Raw genomic sequence first — 26,514 nt, 5'->3', positions numbered from 1 at the left:
AAATCATCTCCTAATATTCCCCCAGTAGTTTCATATAGGCATTGAACAGGAGAGATGATAGAATAGGAATCATGTGGCACTTCTCATAATTAAACAATCATCTTCTGAGTCTTCTCTCTGAGTCTTCTGAAGGAAAGAAAGATGGATCGAATTCAACATAACTCTTTACTGTTGATATAGTATGCAGCCCTGTCATCAGCACCTCATTGTGTGTAGTATGAAAGACTACTGACGGGTGTAAGACCTGATATGTTCCTACAATACACTAAACTCCTTCCACAGGCACAGGAAGACACAATTTCTGAACAAAAGAGATAACATACTAAACAAGACTAAAACCAGATGAGCCAAGGAAATACGGTCAGAGATGCTTCACTGACACTTCTGGTATCAGGAGGTACTCACAATGTCATGTCACACTCTCTTAGAGCCAAATGTTGCAGATTCTGGCTGAACTGTGAGAGAAGCCGTGACTGAATGCTTTCTTAAAGAAGCAGGAGTGCGGGGGAAAGAAGGCTATGAGAGGATAGTTGGTCTTGTGGTAAAGATCCTAGACTGGGACTTGTGATCTGGGTTCTGTTCCTGCCCTTCAAAGTTCTTTTTGAGCATCCCACATGAATTGTTTATTGATTTTGGAGTAGCATCTCCCTAGTAGAAAATAGCCTCTGACAGACAGCTAAAGTCTCTAGCTATGCATTTTTGACAGGAGACTTTCATGGGGAAACTAATAATGGAGGTGAGTAGGAGAACTACCATCCCCCCTGGCTATTGGGGTAACACTCCAAGTCCCTTAGGCAGAACATTAGAGGATTTACCAAAGGGATATTTGAATGTTCAGGGACTTCTCTATAGACCTGAGTCTGTGTTCCTGAAGATTCTTCAGGAGCTGTCATCTGCAGAAACTCAGCAAATTTCTGGCTGACAGTGGCTTTGTCCAAGATCTAGGCTTGGTTTGGCATCATCTTTCTTCTGTGCCATCGGAGACAAACATCACCAGAACCGACTCATATTTCCATTTGATTATACTGAAAACTAACTTTCTGAGAGTCAATAGAAACTGCTGCTGCAGGACCATCTTATTTCTGCTACCTGTGAGGTGTGCTACCCCCTCACCCCCACCCTTATATTATTGGTCTCTTTATCAAACCATACCCTCCAATTCCTGTTCTGTCCACCAACATTTTAGCATATATTTTCACATCAAATTTTATCTTCAAAGACACAGGGAATGATTTTCACAGTTGTTCTGCTTTTTTTTTAAAGTCAACTTTCCATCATGGAGGTGTGCTGCAATTACTATAAGATTGGAAATAGTCTTCTCCTTTCAGGAGGAGAATTCTGCAAGACCATCATCTCATATTTTTCACTTTGCCATATTTTTCCCTCTATTGCAATGATTTGATTAGGTCTGGCAAGCATTTTATTTTCTTCATTTTATTTTCTTCATCTGGTCAGTATAACATTTTGAAAGTATTTCTGTATATCTTGTCTTGAGTGTCTAATTCTGGTTAACATAATTTGAAGTAGAATTTTAATTAGTATCATTAATCTAGTAAGAAGTTTTTCTTTCTTCTTGGTTAAATTTCTAATATTTTAAGGGCCTCCAGTATTGCAAATATAATCTTGTATGTACATGGAGGGAAAAAAATAGGGCTGTCAAACGATTAAAAAAAATAACTGCCATTAATCGCACAATTAGAAAAATTAATCATGATTAATTGCACAATTAGAAAAATATTGCAATTAATTGCATGAGTATTGCACTGTTAATAATAGAATACCATTTATTTTAAAATGCTTGGATGTTTTCTACATTTTAAAATATATTGATTTCAATTACAACACAATACAAAGGTACAGTGCTCACTTTATATTTATTTTTGATTACAAGTATTTGCACTGTAAAAAATAAAATAAATAGTATTTTGCAATTCATCTAATACAAGTACTGTAGTGCAATCTCTTTATCATGAAAGTTGAACTTATAAATGTATAATTATTTACAAAAAAAAACAACCCTGCATTCAAAAATAAAACAATCTAAAATTTTAGAGCCTGCAAGTCCAGTCAGTCCTACTTCTTGTGCAGCCAATCACTCAGACAAACAAGTTTATTTATATTTGCAGGAGATAATGCTTCCTGCTTCTTGTTTACAATATCACCTGAAAGTGAGAATAGGTGTTCTCATGGCACTGTTGTAACCGTCGTCACAAGATATTTACATGCCAGATGTGCTAAAGATTCATATGTCCCTTCATGCTTCAATCATCATTCCAGGGGACATGCATCCATGCTGATGTCGGGTTCTGCTTGATAACAATCCAAAGCAGTGTCGACCGACGCATGTTCATTTTCATTATCTGAGTCAGATGGCACCAGCAGAAGGTTGATTTTCTTTTTTGATGGTTTGGGTTCTGTGGTTTCTGCATCAGAGTCTTGCTCTTTTAAGACTTCTGAAAGCATGCTCCACACTTCGTCCCTCTCAGATTTTGCAAGTCACTTCAGATTCTTAAATCTTATCCTTAGAATAAGGATATCTATGCTTAGAAATCTCACATTGTGCCTTCTTTGCATTTTGTGAAATCTGCAGTGAAAGTGTTCTTAAAATGAACAATATGTGCTGGTCATCATTCAAGACGGCTATAACATGAAATATATGCAGAATGCGGGTAAAACAGAGCAGGGACATATGATTCTCCTCCAAGGAGTTCTGTCACAAATTTAATTAGCACATTATTTTTTTTAACAAGCATCATCAGCATGGAAGCATGTCCTCTGGAATGGTGGCCGAAGCATGAAGGGGCATATGAATATTTAGCATATCTGGCAAGTAAATATCTTGCAATGCCGGCAACAAAAATGCCATGCACATGTCTGTTCTCACTTTCTGGTGATATTGTAAATAAGAAGAGGGCAGGATTATCTCTGGTAAATGTAAACAAACTTATTTGTCTTAGCGATTGATTGAACGAGAAGTAGTTCTGAAGTTTTACATTGTTTTGTTATGGAGTGCAGTTATGTAATAAAAACGAAAATCTACATTTGTAAGTTGCACTTTCACAACCAAGAAATTGCACTACAGTTCTTGAATGAGGTGAATTGAAAAATACTATTTCTTTTGTTTATAATTTTTACAGCGCAAATGTTTGTAATAAAAAATAATATACACTTTGATTTCAATTACAACACAGAATACAATATATACAAAAATGTAGAAAAACATCCAAAATATTTAATATATTTCAATTGGTATTCTATTGTTTAACAGGGCTATTAAAACTGTGATTAATCGTGATTAATTTTTTTTAGTTAATCGCATGAGTTAACTGCAATTAATCAGCAGCCTTAAAAAAAATGTCATTTCTCTTCCAGTTTTGAATACACAGGTGATTACAATGTTTTCCCTATTTTGTACTTTTACAGTTTGTAATAGCAATAATGGCCTCTTTGGGGCATTTATTGTTAGTTAATGACCTCTCCTAGGACCTCAGCTCATCCAGCTAGTTGTTCACTGCCACAAAATGTCCTTCCATTAGTCAGTTACAGATAAATTTACATTTGTGAGGAGGAAATATGAATAGAATTAAATCTATCTCAAAACACAAGCTATTTTTCACTGTAAATTGTCTGTTTTACTGTGCTTTCATCTTTGCTTTTGTAACATACATTAAAACAAGAGAACATTTTACATTTAGATTTCTTTGTTACTGGCTCAAAATCTTTGAATATGCTTTTCTTTGATAAAAATAGCCTAAATATGAATTAAAATTACATGTTAAGAGGCCACAATTATGTTTTAATTGTATAAATTAATTACAGGTCTATCTATAGATTATCTGGAGGACAAGCTTTATTGGATCAGTTCAGGAAATGGAACCATAAATAGATGCAACCAGGATGGTGGTAATTTAGAAATAATAGAGTCAATGAAGGAAGAATTAACAAAAGCTACAGCTTTAACCATCATGGGTAAGTGCTGGGGTACGGTATTACTTATGCTTTATATTGATTGGCTACTAATTAATTGTGACCTGAAAAATGCTTGGAAAAGTTACTGCTGTACTAGCGCAAGTAGTACACTTGAAATGAACTTCACCCGTGATTTTACACACACACACACACACACATATTTAAATTTCAGCTAAGTGGTTTCAGAGGTCATAGAAGTCTGAACTTAAAGCCTCTTACTATAAAGATACATATTTCTAAATGATTTGACATTCTATATACATTTTAAAGTTTCGTATAGATTTTTATTTTATTCAAATAGTATTATTTCACATCTACATTCCAAATTTATACTGCTATCCTTTTTTTCCTAAAAAAAACCCGCAACACCTAATGCGAAGATAAAAATTAAAAAAAAAAAGTTTTAAACTACCACTTAATTGTTTTCTATACTTAAGCCTAAACTGCTATGTTTACCTTAATAAATATGTCTCCAGGGAGTCACAGGCACTAACAGAATCCTTTTGAGCAGTATCAAAAAATACTGTGGCGAAGGGGCAGAGGGTGTCTAAATAGCCTTGCCCTGAATAACAATTCTTTCCTCTCTTCCTAACAGATAAAGCTGCTTAGGAGCTTGTCTCCATACCTTTCTCTTCTGCACAATGCTTTCCTACAAGCTTATAAATAATTAAACTACTTATCTTAGTGTTAACATTTGTTATTCTTAAAGAAATCCAGCAAAACAAACAAATTTGTGTTACATTAGTCGTCCCCCCCCCCTCCCCCGTTGGCTCTGACTGCATGGTGGACTCTGAATTGGGGAAATAAGGATTTAAGAGTTGTCTCTCTTGCTCGAACACATTTTCCTCCTCCATCAGACATAAGCATTGTCTCTTTTACCTGGGGAGGGAAGTACTGCAAAAAATTGTATAGTCTAAAAGAAAATGTCTAGGAAGGTTAGAAATGTGGTCAGGAAATAACTACGTATGATTCAGTTCAAACTAAAACGCGGAATACCTGTGGGAGATATCTATTCAAAATGTGGACATTTTTAAATGGGAGAGAAGTTCTTGAAGCAATACTGTGACAACTGCACAAGAGCTTGGATTGATAGTGGACAGCAAATTAGAAATGAGTTCTCAATGCAAAATGGTGACAATAAAACCTGTGAGCCATATTGTCACTGATTTTTGTATAGCAGTGAGGAGGTGTGCAAGGAGACTTCAATCCTCCCTGTGTGAAGGCTAAAGGCAGGCATTATCCCTTTGCTCTAGGGAAGACAGAGACTTCTCCTGTCCTCCCCCAGAGGCAAACTGAATCCCTTTATGGTCATGGCCCATCAGCCTTCTTCATGAGCCCCCCAAGTTGAACTTAAGGTCCACTTATTGAAGTCTTATATATGCTTTAAAAACATAAAGATATTTAACAGAGGCAGGACATCTAACTAGAAAAGCTGAACACTGAAAAAATTAAGGGAGCTGGGAGGTGACACTAGGATACTGATGACTAAGACTCTCCTGGTGACGAGAATTATTTTCCTGCCCTGGCGAAAAAAATAAAGACTTAAGGGTTTTTTTGTTTGTTTTCTGTTCTGCATCAGAACAAAACAGACATTTTGAACTTTTTCACATGAAAAAACAGAGAGAGAGAACACAACCCACCTCAGAATAGCTAATAGCCCACTGGGCAGTTTTTGAAAGATTTACAAAATTCTCCCTATGTTCACCCCTCTGTCTCCAGCTGAGTTCATATAAATCAGTGATGTTGGTTTTAGCTATGTGAAATCAGGTGTGTTTAATAAACTTGATTTATGTTCGTATGTATAGAGATATCTGCCCATATTTTTGCTTATGTTTATACATACAGATAAAATAGGTGGTTTCATAGCTGGCATTTAATTACTAATATTGAATAATAATACATGGAGTATCAGCTGAACTTCAGAGTTTTTGCCACAGCATAAATACAAACCAATATTAATATGTTTCCACTGGCAATTTGCTAAAATAGGTTCAATATCAGAATCATATTTTCATATTAAATTTTGTGTGCTGTGGAAATCAACTGAGGAAAAAAGATCTTTGTGTATTTTAACTCTTGTCTTAAAAAGATTCAAAGATGTTTAATGTATAATTTCACTGACTTGATTATAACTGAGGTCTTTTATATAAATCAATGCTAATAGAATAAAAACATTGTCTTTCCTTTAGAGAACTATAGAAGGTATTTTATGACGGGAATAAGGATATTTGTTCATACTTTCACTGTGATGTCCTCCTAGATTATATATCTGCCTGAAGTCTGCAGTTGAGACTCTCAGTAATTGTTACCAATATTGAGATCAAGAGAGTCAATGCTTTCAGATTAAAAAGTTTGTTGGTACTATCAGAATAGAAACGCTTCATGTTCTTCTTACATTAAGAATTAATAGAGTGCAGTTAGTTCATGTTACCATGTGATACTTGCTGCTACATATTTTTAAAATAAATTTAATATATATATTTGCATCTTTCCAAAATAAACTAATATCTTTTTATATTAACACTTCTTCCTTTTCTCAGTTAGTTATCTCTTTTGTCGAGATGTCTAGATTTTTTTTAAAGCCCATATTATTGGATTTTGGCCCAGATTTTTAAAGATATTTAGGCACTACTGCGTTCAGTGTTGCAACATCTGATTTAGCAGAGTATGGCCTCTTTAGGCACAGAATCAGGACCCATTTGGATTCTTTTAAACCCTCCCCTGTTGGGAGAAGGGGGGGAAAGAGAGAGAGGGAAGGAGTCAAGCTACCAGTAGGCGAGTAGCAGCAAGCGAGCAAGCTTCTCCCGAAGGGGAGGCTGCATTCCCTCCCATAAGGGAGAAAAAAAAGCCAAAACACTGGCTGAGAGAAATACGGACTGCCCCTGTGCAGCCAAGAGGGACTGTTTTACCCAAGGCCATCTCACCAAGGCAAAAAAACAGCTAAGGCTGGTGAGACTGAGTAGGTGCCACACTGTAACGAGAGGTTTCAGAGTAGCAGCCTTGTTAGTCTATATTTGCAAAAAGAAAAGGAGTACTTGTGGCACCTTAGAGACTATTTTCTTCTTACTGTAACGAGAGTGATCAGGTAAGGTGAGCTATTACCAGCAGGAGAGTGGGGGGGGGAAAAACCTTTTGTAGTGATAATCAAGGTGGGCCATTTCCAGCAGTTGACAAGAACTTCTAAGGAACAGTGGGGGGCAGGGGGGGATAAACATGGGGAAATAGTTTTACTTTGTGTAATGACACATCCACTCCCAGTCTTTATTCAAGCCTAAGTTAACTGTATACAGTTTGCAAATTAATTCCAATTTAGCAGTGTCTCATTGGAGTCCGTTTCTGAAGTTTTGAAGAAGCCTTTGAGGAACTTCTAGCAGGAGCATTTCAAAAGCATCAACATATGCCTTTTAATAGGAATTAATACATTAACAGGATGACCTTTTGAAAATGAATCAATATTTGTATTTATTTTACTAGTCATATTACAGTACATTCCAAAGTCTAGTAAAATTACTATACTTTTAATATTTCATATAGAAAATGCCTGAACTATAAGATATATTTGTTTTGTAATTTCAGTTATATTGGATTACTAATTTGATATAACTGATCGATCAACTACTGGATTTTGATATGGTCTTGAATTAATTTAACAAAATGGCATCAGTAGTGGTTAACTATACAAATAGTCCCATTTACTTCTGTAGTGAGAGGTGCTACTTAGTTCAAAAATACTCAGTTACATGTACCTAAATTTTCCAAACCATCAGTCTTCTAATTGCCATAACACTTCATTACATTAACAGTAATATATGAAATATATCTAGGCAATTTGCCCAGTGCTAAGTGCAATGCATAGTTGTCTTCCTAAGTACTCAAACTACCATTAATGAAAACTAATGACCCATCAAAATTTGCATTCAGGGTACTGCTTGAAATCTCCAAAGGACAGTATGCAATTCTAGTGTAGCAATTTTTGTCACTGTAAATTGCTGTTTCCCAATATGTTGTTCCTCTTAATGCTAATTACCCTACAAAGTGGATAAATATAACTATTGTAATGTATATTATAGCCTGGTTTCAGCAACAAGATTGTAATTAGTGTTTGGAGTACACTCTCATTAGCATAAATGCAACAATTAAATCATTTAAATTTAGGAATATCACTTAAAGGCTTAAAATAGTGTTGATGCATCCTCTCCTATGTGGTAAAGGTGAAATTCTTTAAAAACATTCAAAGTGTTTTTTATGTTAAATCATGAACTATATTTAAAGATAAAACATAGGTTTGTGTAAAGATAATTTTATAATCTTTTTTTCTTATTCTGTCTTTATACTTTAATATTTGACTATCATTCCATTATGAGAGTATTATTTTGAGTTTGAAATACAATTGTTAATGAACTGTTTAGGCTGAGGGGAAAGTTGTATTTTGGATTGTGGTACATTTAGAGTAAATGAATTCAATCTAACATTTAATTAGAATTCAGGAATGAATGAATGAAGTTGAAAGATTCATTCCAAAATTCTGCTTATAAGGAACATTTACAGTCAAATGTAGAAATGTTGTGGATTGTTTGGAATCACGCAGTTATCTGATATTGCCCATTCAAATTGAATCAAAACACTTTGCTCTTTAGCTCTTAGTTATAGCTGGCCAACTCAGACTGGCTCTGATTTTTGGCAGGTAGGTCATGAGAGGATTTTCCCCAGGATATCTAGACTTTAGAACTTCATATTTCTTTAATACAATTGAAATGTCAGGATGTGCATTGACTTCAAGATATTCTTAAACTCCCAGTCCAACTTTCTTATGTGATTGAGACCTTTAACTCTCAGCTCTTCTATACCTTACAGTCTTCTTAACACCTTTTACACCCTATTTCCCTTATTTCTCCCCCAAGGCCTTCTTAAGGAAATATAATCAAAAATAGATCCATATTTTTATATTTCTATTGAAATATTTTTAGTTATTAAAAAGTTTTTGTAAACACCCAGGAATCATGTTGACAATAATGGAGAGGAAGATGGAAGAATCAGTGTGTGATGTATTTTGATCTATTAGATTTTTTTAAAATGTGTAGATGCAGGAGACCATTTATCTTCTATATCCAAAGAAGGCCAATGCTCCAAGGGCTAGTGATGAGATTATCTTATGGTGAATAGTTTTGTAATTCTGATGTCTATTGTGAAAAAAATGATTCTGTGATCTAAGAACAAAGATACTAGGATTGTCTAATTACATGATGGGAATTAGCAGGAGAGGTAGGTGGTCTAGATACAGTTTACTGTTTATGAGAGCAGTAATAGTCTCATTTAGCAGCACAGTAAGCAAAATAGTCTGACTAAATATATCACTGAGGGATGCAGAAATGGATTGAACATATTATTCAGAAAGAAAAGGAGAGAGGAAACTGTATTTTCAGTATGGCGAGCTATCTGGAATGGAGCTTTTGGTACAACCAGTCTTTCTGCTTACATCCAGTGGTGAAAAAATGTGAAGTTTTCTGTATTAATTATATAGGAACAAGATGTCAGATTGCTGCTTTGCTAGAGCACCCCAAGTGCCAGTATACAGAGGGCCAGATCTTGGCTCCCAACTCTCTGTGCTCCCAGAGCAACACAAAGGTTATGCTGGGGATTTCACTGACATAAGGGATGTCCCCAGGTAATATAAAGTCAGCGTGTGTACCTCTATATCACCTGTGTCCTTCCTGAAACCCAGTTATGAATTCTTCTTGGGCAGGTTGCATGTGTGAGGGATGGAGCTAGAGTACAGTAAACAGCTGCATCACTTGTTGGTTCATGTTCAGTGTATGATCCATGTTAACCCCCAGATCATTTTCAGTAGTACACTACCTAGCCAGTTTGTCCTCATTTTGTATTTGTGCATTTGATTTTTCCTCCCTAAGTGTAGTATTTTTTACTTGTTTTTATTAAATTTTATCTTGTTGATTTCAGACCAAATCTCCTATTTGCCGAGGTAATTTTGAATTCTAATCAAATTATTAATTAATTATTTCTGAATTGAAAGTGACTATAATTTTATTTAAGATTATTCAGATGTGCTTGGTTTGATCCCCTTTAAATTAAAAAAAAAAATCTAAAAAAAAGCACGAGAGTGCAGGAAAATTGGAAACACACATTCTTCATACAGAAACCACTCCAGGATCATATTTTATAGAAATGAATAATTTGAATCTATTTAGCATTTAGATTCTGAACAATTAGAAAATGTTAGATTACAGTAATATGTGTTTATAGTAACTGCTTCTCTGACATTGATTTCCCATGCAGCAGTGCTTACATTATTGAAATTTATATTATTTTCATTTCAAAAATACATAAATAAGCAGCACCGACCAAAGAAAGTTATGGTTGAAATTGTTTCCCCCTATACACCCAGTTTGGTCCCCTTTTTCATCCCTCATGTACAGACAAAATCAAAATTATGTTACTTCTGGGATTGAGGTAGTCTATTGGAAGAAAATATTAAGTCAATTTGACAAAAGGTTCATAAAACACCCTAAAAATAGAGCTGTTAAACACGATTTCTAAAGGGCTAGTGCTGGCAGTAGTGATGGTGTCCCGACCCTCTCAACCCCCTTATAATGAAAGATTGGAAAGAAGACTGCTTAAACTTTCCTTCTTTACTGGACTTGCCTAGAAAAGATATAATGTCAGGGCCAAATTTTAGTTGATTAACATATCATAACTGAAGATATTAATATTTTGTTTAATATTGCACACAGGGAACAACAGCTATAGCAAGGTTAGCGTAGTATTTCAAAGGACTGCTGGAATTTAATTTCCGTAGGCCCTTTCTTTGCTGAGGTGTAATCTGTAGGGTGGGCTTGGTAATGGAATGCTTACAAGGACAGTAGCAACCCTCCTAAGATTTGCCTGGGGCGATTGACTCAACAAGTAACCTGAGGCATACAAAGGAGGCTGATGATCCTTTTAACATTTGCTTGGGGGGAGGATGGGGGGTCTCTTCTGCAGAACGTATGGTGCAGCACATGGTTTTGTGGGGCTATGTTAGATGGCCATAGTCTTAACCCATATATCTGTGCACTCTCTGAAGTTAGTGTTAGGGTCAGGATAAGATATTGTAGGGATGGATATTATTCTGATGTCATGGACTGATCATTACCTCCTACAGTATGAGGTTAAGACTGGAGCAAAACTATTTCAGTGAATGAGGAAAAACCCATTTTATCTCACCTTTTATTTTCTCCTAAAAAGAAAAAAGACTGTGGCATTTCTCACAGCAAAATGAAACAAAGCAAAATTCACAAATTTGTATTTAGAATGTTTTCTTTGAAAACCAAAATGGTAGAGAAAATAGATATTTTCTGGTGAAAATTTCTGCTGGCAAAACAACCTCCCCTCCTCCCACAAAGCCATTTTTTTGTTTTACAAATAATATTCTACCAGCTCTAGTTGGGACCCATATTTTCTCTCACAGCAGAGGTCTTGTTTTCACCCTTTGAAGATAACAGAATCTGAGTGCTTCCAGAGGGTTCTGAAGCAAAAATAAGTTACTGCCAGATGAATGCTCAGCAGTATTTTGTGACAACTCCATAATGATCTTTTTTGTACTCAATAACAGGCAGAAAGGTCTCTTGGCAGTCTCTTCCCTGGCTTCACCCTAACATATCACTATGATTTGTGGGTTCCCTATAACAACGAATGGAAGAGGGAATGTCAGAAGTCACTTGCTCTGAAGCTGATAGCTTGTGTCATGAAGATCTTTTTTTTAAAAATTCTCATGCTATGTCTCTGAGATGCAAATATGCTAAGACTCTTATTCAGCAGATGTGTTCTGAGTGTTATCTAGCCTATATAACCCAGACTCTTTCTGTCTGGTTGCTGTTGCAAATGCCTCCTGTTGTGAAGACATTTTTTCTTTACTTTGCAGATAAACACTCATAGCTTTGGGCAAATCTGGCTAGGACCATGAAGAAAATTCATTTTCTGGAGGGGCTAATTGCTAGATATTTTGTGCTTGAATTTTGGGCAGTACTATTTACAGAGATTCTAGATGTATTTAGGAGAAGTTTGTGTCACAGCCTCTGTCTTGGATCCTGTCCTTCCTGGCTGATGAAGGACCAGCTGGGAAGTACTGGCCTTTTGTTGGTGGAGATAGTAAATTCCTCCCTAAGGGTGGCAAAGTGCTGATTATCAGAAGTTCAAAGAAGCCCGTCTTTTCATAGATTCTGAGTGCAAAAGGGACCATTGTGATAATCTTGTCTGAACTCTTGTAAAGCACATGCCATAATTCTGCCCCAAAATAATTCCTAGAGGATATTTTTTTAGAAAAAGCCCTCATCCTATTTAAAAATTGTCCATGATGGAAAATCCAGCACAATGTTGGTAAATTGTTCCAATGGTTAATTACTCTAACCGTTAAAAAAAATTATGCGTTATTTCCAGTCTGAATTTGTCTAGCTTCAACTTCCAGCCATTGGATCAAACCTTTTTTCTGCTAGATTGAAGAGCCCATAATCACATTTTGGTTCCCCATATAGGCACTTATAAACTATCTAATAACCCCATTACTTTCTATTTGTTAAGCTACACAGACTGAGCTTCTTGAGTCTGTCGTTACAAAGCATGTTTTTCTAATCTTCTAATCATTCTTATGTCTCTACTCTGAACCCTCTCCAATTTATCAATATCCTTCTTGAATTGTGGGCCAATGAGGGCTGCAGGAAGTGGTGGCCAGCACATCCCTCAGACCACGCCGCTTCCCACAACCCCCATTGGCCTGGAACGGCGAACTGCGGCCAGTGGGAGCTGCGATTGGCCGAACCTGCGGATGAGGCAGGTAAACAAGCCGGCCCAGCCAGCCAGGGGGCTTACCCTGGCGGGCTGTGTGCCAAAGGTTGACAATCCCTGGTTTAGGATATACAGATTTTTCACAATCTCAGTGTAGATGACGCATTTTTTTGAGATAGTAAGGTGAACAAACATCCCCATCAAAAGGTTGAGGCAGCTTTTAAGGACCTCCTCAATGGGCTTTTTTAAGAAAAAATGTTTCTGGATCATCACGCTTGTGACCTATGTTTGAGGGCAGCTCTCAGTTCCCTAGAATCAAGGGATGATATCAACACTATAACACTATAAAGGTGACATCACCTAAATCAACAAGGAAGCCCGAAAAGCAATGAAGTGTACAAAGATCACACCCTCATGTGGATATGTGTTGAATAGAATGCAGATAGGTCCAGGAGAATGAAAAGTCAATTCCACATAATCAAGTCTGCAAATGAAAGGGCCAGTCCCAGAAGACCAGAGGAAAGTGATGTATTCAGAATAAAACCAAGAAGAGATGCGTGTATTCCACAGGTTGAAGAACCATCAGCAAGCCTAACAGACTCCTAACAAAAGATTTGGACTTTGATCTCACATCCCTCTGGCTTTTGATAAGAGAGCCCAGCAGAATATCACCAGGTTTCTGAAGTAGTTAATTCTGAAAGCCCAGACTAAATGAGGGGACTGATTTTTGGAACTAGTGTTATGTCCAAGGAAATCACATCAGATTAGCAGTTATTACGAGTGTATTGAGACAAAGTTCAAGTTTTCATAAGTAGTCCGTTTGCTATAGGTTTACAGTCTGCCTTTTAAGTGTGCAAAATACCTACCATATTACACTCTAGGGGTATGTCTACTTCACGAAAATAGGTCGAATTTATAGAAGTCGGTTTTGTAGAAAGCATTTTTATACAGTTGATTGTGTGTGTCCCCACACAAATGCTCTCAGTGCATGTAGTCAGCAGAGTGTGTCCACAGTACCAAGGCAACCATCGACTTCCGGAGCGTTGCACTGTGTGTGGCTATCCCACAGTTCCCGCAGTCTCCACCACCCATTTGAATTCTGGGTAGAAATACCAGTGCCTGATGGGGCTAAAACATTGTTGTGGGTGGTTCAGGGTACATATCGTCAGGCCCCCGTTCCATCCCTCCTTCCATGAAAGCAAGGGCAGACAATCGTTTTGCTCCTTTTTTCGTGAGTTACCTGTACAGACGCCATACCACGGCAAGCATGGAGCCCGCTCAGGTAACCATCACCGTATGTCTCCTGGGTGCTGGCAGACGCGGTACTGCATTACTACACAGCAGCAGTTTATTGCCTTTTGGCAGCAGACAGTGCAGTATGGCTGGTAGCCATCATCGACGTAGTCCTGGGTGCTCTTTTAACCGGGCGCCTGGGCAAACATGGGAGTGACTCAGCCAGGTCATTTCCCTTGTTTCGTCTCGTGGTGATTCAGTCCCGCACTGTCTTTTAATCTGCAGCTAGCAGAAGATGATGGCCAGTAGTCATACTGCACCGTCTTCTGCCAAACACCCAGGTGTTGACGATGGCTAGCAGATGTACTGCACAGTCTGCTGCCAGCAAGATGTATAAAGATAGATGAAGTGGCTCAAAACAAGAAATAGATCAGATTTGTTTTGAATTCATTTTCTCCTCCCTCCCTCCCTCTGTGAAATCAACGGCCTGCTAAACCCAGTTTTGAGTTCTATCCTTGAGGGGGCCATTCAGTTTCTCGGAAAGCCACCCCCTTTGTTGATTTTAATTCCCTGTAAGCCAACCCTGTAAGCCATTTCGTCAGTTACCCCTCCCTCCATCAGGGCAATGGCAGACAATCGTTCTGCGCCTTTTTTCTGTGCACACGCGATACCACGGCAAGCATGGAGCCCGCTCAGATCACTTTGGCAGTTAGGATCACATTAAACACCACATGCATTATCCAGCAGTATATGCAGCACCAGTACCTGGCAAAGCGATACCGGGCGAGTAGGCGACGTCAGCACGGTGACGTGAGAGATGAGGACATGGACACAGATTTCTCTCAAAGCATGGGCCCTGGCAATGTGGGCATCATGGTACTAATGGGGCAGGTTCATGCAGTGGAACGCCGATTCTGGGCTCGGGAAACAAGCAAAGACTGGTGGGACCACATAGTGTTGCAGGTCTGGGACGATTCCCAGTGACTGCAAAACTTTCGCATGCGTAAGGGCACTTTCATGGAACTTTGTGACTTGCTTTCCCCTGCCCTGAGGCACAAGAATACCAAGATGAGAGCAGCCCTCACAGTTGAGAAGCGAGTGGCAATAGCCCTGTGGAAGCATGCAACGCCAGACAGCTACCGGTCAGTTGGGAATCAATTTGGAGTGGGCAAATCTACTGTGGGGGCTGCTGTGATGCAAGTAGCCAATGCAATCAAAGATCTGCTGATATCAAGGGTAGTTACCCTGGGAAATGTGCAGGTCATAGTGGATGGCTTTGCTGCAATGGGATTCCCTAACTGTGGTGGGGCCATAGATGGAACCCATATCCCTATCTTGGCACCTGAGCACCAAGTCGGCGAGTACATAAACCACAAGGGTTACTTTTCAATAGTGCTGCAAGCACTGGTGGATCACAAGGGACGTTTCACCAACATCAATGTGGGATGGCCGGGAAAGGTACATGACGCTCACATCTTCAGGAACTCTGGTCTGTTTCAAAAGCTGCAGGAAGGGACTTTATTCCCAGACCAGAAAATAACCTTTGGGAATGTTGAAATGCCTACAGTTATCCTTAGGGACCCAGCCTACCCCTTAATGCCATGGCTCATGAAGCCATCCACAGGCAGCCTGGACAGTAGTCAGGAGCTGTTCAACTACAGGCTGAGCAAGTGCAGAATGGTGGTAGAATGTGCATTTGGACAAATAAAAGCACGCTGGCGCAGTTTACTGACTCGGTTAGACCTCAGCAAAACCAATATTCCCACTGTTATTACTGCTTGCTGTGCGCTCCACAATATCTGTGAGAGTAAGGGGGAGACGTTTATGGCGGGGTGAGAGGTGGAGGCAAATTGTCTGGCTGCTTGTAACGCACAGCCAGATACCAGGGTGGTTAGAAGAGCACAGGAGGGTGCGGTGCGCATCAGAGAAGCTTTGAAAACCAGTTTCATGACTGGCCGGGCTATGGTGTGAAAGTTCTGTTTGTTTCTCCTTGATGAAACCGTCTGCCCCTTGGTTCACTCTACTTCCCTGTAAGCTAACCACCCTCCCCTCCTCCCTTCGATCACCCCTTGCAGAGGCAATAAAGTCATTGTTGCTTCACATTTATGCATTCTTTATTAATTCATCACACAAATAGGGGGATAACTACCAAGGTAGCCCAGGAGGGGTGGTGGAGGAGAGAAGCACCAGGAGGGGTAGTGGAGGAGGGAAGGACAATGCCACAAAGCACTTTAAAAGTTTCAAACTTTAAAACTTGTTGAATGCCAGCCTTCTGTTGTTTGGGCAATCCTCTGGGGTGGAGTGGCTCGGTGGCCGGAGGCCCCCCCACCACGTTCTTGGGCGTCTGGGTGAGGAGGCTATGGAACTTGGGGAGGAGGGTGGTTCGTAACACAGGGGCTGTAGCGGCGGTCTGTGCTCCTGCTGCCTTTCCTGCAGCTCAACCATACGCTGGAGCATATTAGTTTGATCCTCCAGCAGCCTCAGCATTGAATCCTGCCTCTTCTCACCATGCTGCCGCCACCTTTCAGCTTCAGCCCTCTCTTCAGCCCACCACTTACTCTCTTCAGCCCGCCACCTCTCCTCCCGGTCATTTTGTGCTTTCCTGCACTCTGACATTGTCTGCCTCCACGCATTCGTCTGTGCTCTGTCAGTGTGGGAAGACAGCATGAGCTCAGAGGACATTTCATCACGAGGGCATTTTTTTCGCCTTCTAATCTTCGCTAGCCTCTGGGAAGGAGAAGATCCTGTGATCCTTGAAACACATGCAACTGGTGGAGAAAAAAAAGGGACAGTGGTATTTAAAAAGACATTTATAGGACAATGGGTACACTCTTTCATGGTAAACCTTTCTGTTAACATTACATACATAGCACATGTGCTTTCGTTCCAAGATCGCATTTTGCCTCCCCCCAGCGCATAGTTAGCCCCTCCCCGCATCCTCTTCCCCGTGGCTAACAGCGGGGAACATTTCTGTTCAGCCACAGGCAAACAGCCCAGCAGGAACGGGCACCTCTGAGTGTCCCCTTAAGAAAAGCACCCTGGGAGGCACTGCGGCAGGGCAAGGGGAGGAGATGGCTAACAGTGGGTGTTAAGCACATGCTAATTTTTTTTTGTGGGTGCTCCAGCCCTGGAACACCCACGGAGTCAGCACCTATGACATAGAGAGCAATGAGAAGAGAAATAATCTAATGAACAAGCTCTCTCTAAAGGAGTGACAAAGTGTGATCTAATGCAATTCACTGTCCCACAATTAAACAAAACCAAGAAGAAAAATTTGGAAAAAAACTACTCACTACATCCATAAAAAACACAGACTTGCATTCCGTTCTGTAAAATGTAATCTCTAACTTTTAGAGGAAATAAGTACATTAATGAAAAGGTGTAAAGTTGATATAGGCATAGTCACAAAAACTGAGAACTGAACATATGGAACAATGGTCCCTAAACCTCAGTAATCACAATTAAAGAGAACTATGTTAAACATCTTTATCCTCTTCTTAAAATTAAACAAATGTATGGTATTGGGATGGGAAAATGCTGCAGAGAATGTAATCAAATGGAAGGATTTCTGCATATTTAATAGACATGCCCCCAAAAATAAGACATTTGGGAAGACGTCTGGAGACATCATAGAGAGATAATGGTGTTGGCTGTTGGATAAGCTCTGAGTATTTTCATTAAGTTGTCCTAAAAGCTTTGTTTCTTATAAATGCCATAAAGAGTTGATCACTTATCTCCTAGTTGCTCCTAAAATTACTGTAGTAAGGTGGGTTAAGAGGAGCAACTCCCCTAAATCTATTACCTGCTATCCAAAAATGAGCGGAAATACCGGTATAGAAAAATTAACTCATTAAGGGTATGTCTACACTACGAAATTAGGTCGAATTTATAGAAGTCGGTTTTTTAGAAATCGGTTTTATATATTCGAGTGTGTGTGTCCCCACAGAAAATGCTCTAAGTGCATTAAGTGAATTAACTCGGCGGAGCGCTTCCACAGTACCGAGGCTAGAGTCGACTTCCGGAGTGTTGCACTGTGGGTAGCTATCCCACAGTTTCCGCAGCCTCCGCTGCCCATTGGAATTCTGGGTTGAGATCCCAATGCCTGATGGGGCTAAAACATTATCGCGGGTGGTTCTGGGTACATATCGTCAGGCCCCCGTTCCCTCCCTCCCTCCATGAAAGCAAGGGCAGACAATCGTTTTGTGCCTTTTTTCTTGAGTTACCTGTGCAGACGCCATACCACGGCAAGCATGGAGCCCGCTCAGGTAACCGTCACCGTATGTCTCCCGGGTGCTGGCAGACACGGTACTGCATTGCTACACAGTAGCAGCAACCCATTGCCTTGTGGCAGCAGACGGTGCAATAGGACTGGTAGACGTCATCGTCATGTCCGAGGTGCTCCTGGCCACATCGGCCAGGAGCGCCTGGGCAGACATGGGCGCAGGGACTAAATTTGGAGTGACTTGATCAAGTCATTCTCTTTAGTCCTGCAGTCAGTCCTATTGAACCATCTTATGGTGAGCAGGCAGGTGATATGGATTGCTAGCAGTCGTATTGTACCATCTTTTGCCAGGCAGGCAAGAGTTGAGGATGGCTAGCAGTCGTATTGTACCATCTTCTGCCAGGCAGGCAAGAGATGAGGATGGCTAGCAGTCATATTGTACCATCTTCTGCCGAGAAGCCCTGAGATGTGGATGGCATGCAGTCCTTCTGCACAGTCTGCTGCCAGCCAAAGATGTAAAAGATAGATGGAGTGTATCAAAACAAGAAATAGACCAGATTTGTTTTGTACTCATTTGCTTTCCCCCTCTCCCCCCGTCTAGGGGACTCATTCCTCTAGGTCACACTGCAGTCACTCACAGAGAAGGTGCAGCGAGGTAAATCTAGCCATGTATCAATCAGATGCCATACTAACCTCCTTGTTCCAATAAGAACAATAACTTAGGTGCACCATTTCTTATTGGAACCCTTCGTGAAGTCCTGCCTGAAATACTCCTTGATGTAAAGCCACCCCCTTTGTTGATTTTAGCTCCCTGAAGCCAACCCTGTAAGCCGTGTCCTCAGTCGCCCCTCCCGGCGTCAGAGCAACAGCAAACAATCGTGCATCTGAGTTGAGAGTGCTGTCCAGAGCGGTCACAGTGGAGCACTCTGGGATAGCTCCCGGAGGCCAGTACCGTCAAATTGTGTCCACAGTACCCCAAATTCGACCCGGCAAGGCTGATTTAAGCACTAATCCACCTGTCAGGGGTGGAGTAAGGAAATCGATTTTAAGAGCCCTTTAAGTCGAAATAAAGGGCTTCATCATGTGGACGGGTGCAGGTTTACATCGATTTAACGCTGCTAAATTCAACCTAAAGTCCTAGTGTAGACCAGGGCTAAGTCAGAGTTTTATGAGAGAGAGAGGAAAAAATAACTACTTAGCAATCTGGTAGAACTTTTTGGAGTTCATTGGCAGAGTTTTGTTGGCTGTCACCATCCTAATAATTTGAGAACTTTTTTTTTATTAATGAGGGAGAAACCCCTTCAGCAGTAGTCAAAGTTAAACTAAAAAAATGAGATATCAAAATAAGGAAATTAGAAGAAGAGGAAGAAGGAATAAACCTTAATATTTAGTAGAGTTTTGATAGGAGAACTAAGAAACAGGTTACACATCTAAATGTAAGAAAAACAGTACTTTCAACCTAACCATGAGATCAAAGGCTTTAAAAGACAGATCAGGAAGACAAAGAGTAGAAAAGCATCAACTACAATATGTGATCAATATCATAAAGATGAAGAAAGTGATTGGTAGCAGGTTCTGTCAGTATAGCTTTACAGACTTTCACAGGCTATTTTATAACTGTGTATTTGTGTAAAATACTACACTTATCTCATTTAAGTTGTAAACCAAGTTTTATAGATTTTTATTATAAAATAATGGATCTGTTAATAGGTTTCGACAAAAGTTGTTAGTTTGCTCCTTTTGTAATCTGTGTGAAATTGGTTGATGGTCTCTGCATAATTGGGGATTTTTAAGAACAGGTTAGCCAAACCACCTGTCAGGGATGACCTAGTATATTAATTGTACCTCAGTGTGGGGAATGGACTAGATGACTTCTTGCTGTCCCGTTTAGCCCTACATTTCTGTGATTCTATAATCATTCCTTGCAGATAGCGGTTACATAAAAAAATAATAATAGTGTTTACATATCAATGTGCTGTTTATTAATTTGAACACTAAGGCCAAAAACTGAAAGTATGGAGACTGCCTGCTCATCTCTAAATATGGTCAAGTCAAAAAGAATTTGAGGATATTCTGATAACATTTATGCTCTCATATTGCTGTGCTTTTTTCTGTAGATATAAGACTTCAATTTCCATGGCTCTTACTCAGGCATCCTTCTCAAGCATTATGTTCACTACAAAATGCTTGGAACCCTAATTTGTGGAGGGAGGGAAAGGAGTGAAAGTGTGATTTCTACACTTTTAAATTATGATGAACTTCCTCAGACTTTAAGGAACCAACAGTTAATTAAAACTGAATGATTTGGAAACTAAGGATTTATTTGTGTCAAATGTATATTGTTTGATAAGATGATTATCTTTATTTTTTAAATTAAAAAAAAAAAAACCTTGACATTTTTACAGATAAAAAACTCTGGTGGGCAGACCACAACTTAGCTCAGCTGGGTACATGCAACAAAAGAGATGGAAGAACCCCCATTGTCCTGCGAAACAAGACTTCAGGGGTTGTACATATGAAAGTGTATGATAAAGCAGCACAGCAAGGTAAATTGTATTTTAAATATCTTTAAACTACCATTAGAGTACATAATGTATTCATCTTCCATATTATTCCCAAAATGCATAGAGATTTATATTTGTTCCCATTCGTTATCTGATACACTGACTAAAAGTAGAGCTTCTATCCATAGTGTATTACAATGTAGTTAATAACTTTCAAAATATTAGGTAATAGTTTAGAAATCTTTCTTTAATGTGTATTCAAAATATTTGAATATGATGCATAATACAAATAGAAATTCCTATGGTACTGTGAAGCTTAAATTTGGTAATCAGAACTAAGACATAAATGTGAATATTTTCTTTTTCATTCACTTGTTAATGCTGTGTGTCTCTCAATAAATTATGAAAAAAATAAATATAAGAAATAGTATTTGAAAAATCATTGATGTTTTTCATTCATCTCAATGGTTTTAAGCCAATGTAATTTATTTTACTTCATTGAAATTGCACTGATGTAAATTGGGAGTAAGTGACAAGAAAAATCAGGCAATTTTATTTTTGTTTGGTAGGAGAATGAATTAGTATGTTTCCCTATTATTATCATGAAAAAAATCTATAATCAAGGACATTGCAAATTGTGAGCTTGTTTTTAGACATATATACTATCCCACAAAGTAAACTATTTATAAAATAAACTCTGTGTGTGTGTGTGTGTGTGTGTGAGAGAGAGAGAGAGAGAGAGAGAGAGTGAGTCTGTGTTTCAGTTTCCTTTCTCTATTACATACACCTCAAGAGGTAAACTGCAAATCAGGATGCTATTGCTTCCAGTAGGATTCTAGGGAATGTGAAAGAGCCACTGCAGAGGCTTTTATTTCTGTTATTGAGTGTCCAGGGAGATTGAAGTGCTCTCCTACTGGTTTTTGAATGTTACTATTCTTGATGTCTGATTTGTGTCCATTTATTCTTTTGTGTAGAGACTGTCTGGTTTGGCCAATGTACATGGCAGAGAGCTCTGTATAACCTCAAAAACTTGTCTCTCTCACCAGCAGAAGTTGGTCCAATCAAACGTATTACCTCACCTACCTGCCTCTCTAATATTCTGGGAATGACACAGCTACAAACACACTGCATTCAGCTTTTAAGCATGTCTTTATGTTCCTAAAGACAGGTTGATTTTCTTTGTTTGGTAACTACTAAAACATGTCGATCTGCAACTAAATATAGTCATTATAGTAAATTGGTGGTATTTTTTGCCAACCAGAAGGATACACAATATCTATATAAATTTATTTCAGCAATTATTTAGTTTAACTGTACTGGATAGAAAAGAAAAAAAAAAGTTTAGCCAAACATGTTTTGTATTTAAATCTAACTGATTTATTCAACAAAGGAAGTATTATCTATAGTTAGTGAATTGAATGAATAGTGTCTGCTCACTATGTTCTTCAAGACTTTAGAACTAGTATATCTTATCCTCTCATACCTAGTTTCATAGATTGGAAGAGAAAAACAAGTGTTTCTTCTTTTTCAATGTCCAATTGGTTTATAAACTTTGAGTGAACTAATCATTGAACTGAACTAGTTGAATAAACTGGAATGAAGATAATATTCTCTCTGTACCTGCAAAAGAGGCTACTCCTGTCAAAAGCTGGTTGGTTTCAGATCCTTAGCAAGTGACTTCCACCCATCATTGGTGGTTTGAGTTTCTTTAAAACTGGACAACAAACATAATTCTTAATGTTGTTTGGAGTTTTATTATTGTTTGAATGTTTATGCCACGGAGGTTCTGGAAGTCACTGAATCTCTGCTTCAGCCCCTGGGGCTGTGGGACGCTGGAGCTGGCAGCCAGTGGGGCCCTGACTTTAGGAAATTTTCTCTTTGGGAAATGAAGTCACCTTCCAGCTGCCGTAGGCAGAGCAGGAACCCCACAGCTCCCAGCCACCACTTCTGCAGCAGCAAAAGTTACCCGCTTCGGTAAATTTTTATTTATTGCCCGTGACCTGTCCATGACTTTTACTAAAAATAACTATGAGAAAATCTTAGCCTTAATTATTATTATTATTTAATTTTAATTCTTTTAATTGACTACAATAAGCTTAGGCCTTAACTTAGGTTGTCAATTTCAAATTTAATTTTAAATATTTTTTTAAAATGCAACCCTGCATTTAATATTTTTTTAATTCTGTTGTAAATAAAAAATATTTTAATTTAAAAATGTTGATTATTATCCAGCCTGCTGAAATTTAATCATTCAGCCTCCTCAGGCAGACCATCAGAACATATCCATCATCTCAACTAGGTAAATCTATCTCAGAGTTTAAGTGGGTTCAAAATGAAGGTGACAAGTTAAAAGAAGTCAGAATATTCAATCAAACCCCATAATATGAGTTGAGATGAAGAAATTAACTATGTTGTTATATTAAATTTTCTTTAGAGATATTTGATGTATACTTTTTTATGGTACTTTACAATCCTCAGAGGGATCTTTTACACTTTGTATCATTGCCTAACATGCTGTGAATAGCATCACATGGCCCAACATAATAAAAGTGCTATAATAATTAGATATTTAATGAACTGGGAGAGTTCATAAATTATTGAAATTCAAATAATCAGTTTTAATTAGTAAAGTGAGCCTGGAATAATCTGTGGGATATCTCTGTGGAATATATGTCTATGATTATCTAGGTAATACTTGTCACTGTTGCTACACATAGATAATGAGAATTAATATGCTAGATAAATAGATAAATCTTAAAGGTACAAGTTTAATGTTGTGTTTGGGGAATTATGTGCACAGTTCTACAAACAGGAAAATGTATAAGTGCTTTTTTAACAGTAAATTTATTTTAAAAATGCCTTTTATTTAGTGACATGGTACTGAGGTTTTAGCACTCACTCATGGAGTGCTAAGCTTGAACTTGACATGTTTCCAGTTTCATCATGTTCTCTTAGTTTAAAATAGACAAGCTCAGTCAGGTCTATTTTAGTTTAAAGAGATTTGTAAAATATTCTAAACATAAAACATAATGTTATGCTGAGGTTTTCATGCTTTTCAGCATGTGTGTGTTTTCAATTTCAAATAAATCAGGTGAATAATATGCTATGAATTGTTAATCAATTGATATTAAAATACTAATACTAAGCAACAGAACAGCTTAAACTTCAGTAGGCTCCACAGAGTTGTAACCATCCATTTCCCCCCTTTTTTTCCATGGTGCAGGTAGCAATTCCTGTCAACTAAACAATGGTGGGTGTTCCCAGCTTTGCTTACCAACATCAGAAACTACCAGAACATGCATGTGTACAGTGGGTTATAACCTCCGAAAAAATCGTATGTCATGTCAAGGTATTGAGCTTTTCAGTTCTTTCTTTTGCTAAACAAATGTTGTGACAACATTGAGACAGAAGAAGAGTCCTTATTTGGTTTTTTTTAAACCTAAATGAACAATTTTACTGAGAAAAGCATGGCTAGATTATGGCAGAAGAAAGGAGGTTCCACTTTAGCTAAGGATTAATTGCACCTTTGATTCTAATTTCCATATTTCTGTTCCTCATAACTTTTTCAGATTTATTTTGGGGAAAAAAAGTAATGCTATGAAACTTGTATATGTCCCCTTCTTTTAGATACACAGATGAGCAGGAACATTTTGAAGGACAGGACCATCATTCTGTAGCTCTTTATTGGTTCACATCTGCTAGATCTGTTTTTACAAACCATGCAGGTGTACAAACTTTTCAGTAGGGGTCTCTACTACAACAGGATATGAAGAGGCTAACTTTACCATCTTGGAACCTGAAGGGTAAACTTATAAGAAATGGCTGCTGATAGGAGCTACTGCAGTTACTTTTATCCTAAATTCCAGTAAAGATTTTGCCTCCAGAATGGATTATAGAAGTTAAAGGACCTTTTCCCATTTGTTGAAGTTTTTAAATTGAATATTTGGGAAGGTTCCCCGAAATTTTTGGACTTTTGTTTTACGCAAGAAAAGCATTATGGTTCTCAATAGGTATAACATTTAGTGTGGAACTTTGGTTCCTCAAGAGGCCTCCAGGCTCAGGACTTCTAATTCTACATCCAGGGGAAAAAATATAATTTTGTTGGAAGTTGGTAATGACCCCTATATTTACACTGCCTAACACTTTCCATTATAAAAGATTCTTATGACCCTTTTTGAGAAACTTTAAGATTTCCATTGTTTGGAATAGACCTTTGGAATTCAACACAGGATAAGACATCTGACCAGAGAATTACCTTTCCTTTGACCCTGGAAATTCCATTCATGTTTTGCTGAGATATACACTGTTGAAAATCTCTTATTTGCTTGTGTTCCCCAGGAAGATTTTGTCAGCAGACCAAAATGACGGAACATGGACATTCTAAGGACAGACTCACATTGCTGCTACTGTGTATATACATTATGATAGTCTTTAAAAACATGATTACATACTATTTTTTCTAGAAGATTCCTGTTTCATTCAATGCACAGGATAGACACACAAGATGGCAGACTTAAGCAACCTTAAATCTGGCATTTCCTAACTTTTGAATGCTTGGCTTTTAAAACTAAATAAAATTATTTTAATATGGTGGGTTTTTTTTTTGTTTTCTTTTTAAATGTAATTTTAATTTGCTTTTACAGGCAATTGTAACTTTTGAATCCATGGCAGTGGTTTCCCTGAAGTAGTTGTCACTAGATGTTCCCTTTCTGCTAGTTATGACTTGAGCTATAAGAATGAATGAACGAGGGGATTGATCTATTAAAAAACGTATTTTCTTCATTTGTAACCAAATTAAATATTTCCTAAATCATCTCAACAGTTATTTTGCAAGACTAAATCTGCCTTTAATTTCAATCAGTTCATATCTATGAAAAGACGTGTATTCAGAATAACTTCAGTCTCCAGATGTTCAAAGAAAACAGAACTAGAAAAATAAATATTATCTTTCGACTCTTTAGGAAGGTAGTAGTACTTTACAGAGTTCGCATACCAAAAAAGAAATGTCAGCATGCAAAATCTCCATGTCTCAATGGATTCATTTGCTACAATTTGCTTATACTAACCCAAAACACAATAGAGATGTCAGGTGATGCTGTGGTATGTGAATTTCCTATCCACATCTTGAATTTAATTCAAGGAAATCTGTACAGCAGTCTTTTCTTTTAGAGTCTTGCAAGCACCATATTTATTTTTAAACTGTAACAATGTCTTTTCAGTATTACATGATTACTCCCATGCTTTTTTGGCAATGGTCAAAGCTTTACCTACTTTCTGCTTTCCAATGTAATAAGAATGAATATATATAATTCACAACGTATATGAAACTGATGGATGTTTTCCTGCTATGAGTTTGTATAGTACTTAGTACAATGGGATCCAAATCCTGGCTGGGACCCGTGAATGCCACTACAATAGAAATCAATTAATTATGATCAATATTATCATCTTAAATCTAGTAATTCTCAGTGTGATGAGACAGTCACAGAAAGCATGGAGACCCAAAGAGTTGGTTGATGAAAGGATTAAATGGGTAATGTGTGTTCTTTTTCAAGTGTCTGCTACATATTTCCACTTGTGGGATACCATGTCACTGATATCCAGCTATATCATTTAAAATTATTCATTTTTCTAGGAAGCAGCATCCATGGGGCTCTTATACTCTTTCTGCCCTCCTGTCTGTGAAGCATTCTGAGTGTATAAAAGGGGGAGGGGCCCAAACTACTTCTGTTTCGTTTTAACTGCTGAAGGTGCAGCAAGTTCGAATATTACGCAATGTCCTCAGTGCTTTTCTCATCAGCTTTTTCT

The 26,514-nt window shown here is 38.2% G+C and overlaps 1 protein-coding gene across 7 annotated transcripts in view; it reads left to right on the top strand.

Annotated features, from left to right (window-relative positions):
* Positions 1–26,514, top strand: part of LRP1B (LDL receptor related protein 1B) — a 1,334,345-nt gene that overhangs the window by 897,719 nt on the left and 410,112 nt on the right. For all 7 annotated transcript variants that reach the window (XM_075117809.1, XM_075117811.1, XM_075117812.1 and 4 more), the window contains 3 exons: positions 3,820–3,969; positions 20,608–20,748; positions 23,930–24,055. In XM_075117809.1, coding sequence (XP_074973910.1) covers positions 3,820–3,969; positions 20,608–20,748; positions 23,930–24,055 — 417 coding nt within the window. The remainder of the gene's footprint in view (positions 1–3,819; positions 3,970–20,607; positions 20,749–23,929; positions 24,056–26,514) is intronic.

This window comes from Caretta caretta, chromosome 11 (assembly GCF_965140235.1).
Source record: "Caretta caretta isolate rCarCar2 chromosome 11, rCarCar1.hap1, whole genome shotgun sequence".
Taxonomy (NCBI): Eukaryota; Metazoa; Chordata; order Testudines; family Cheloniidae; genus Caretta; species Caretta caretta.
This window is presented reverse-complemented; position numbering and strand designations above follow the sequence as displayed.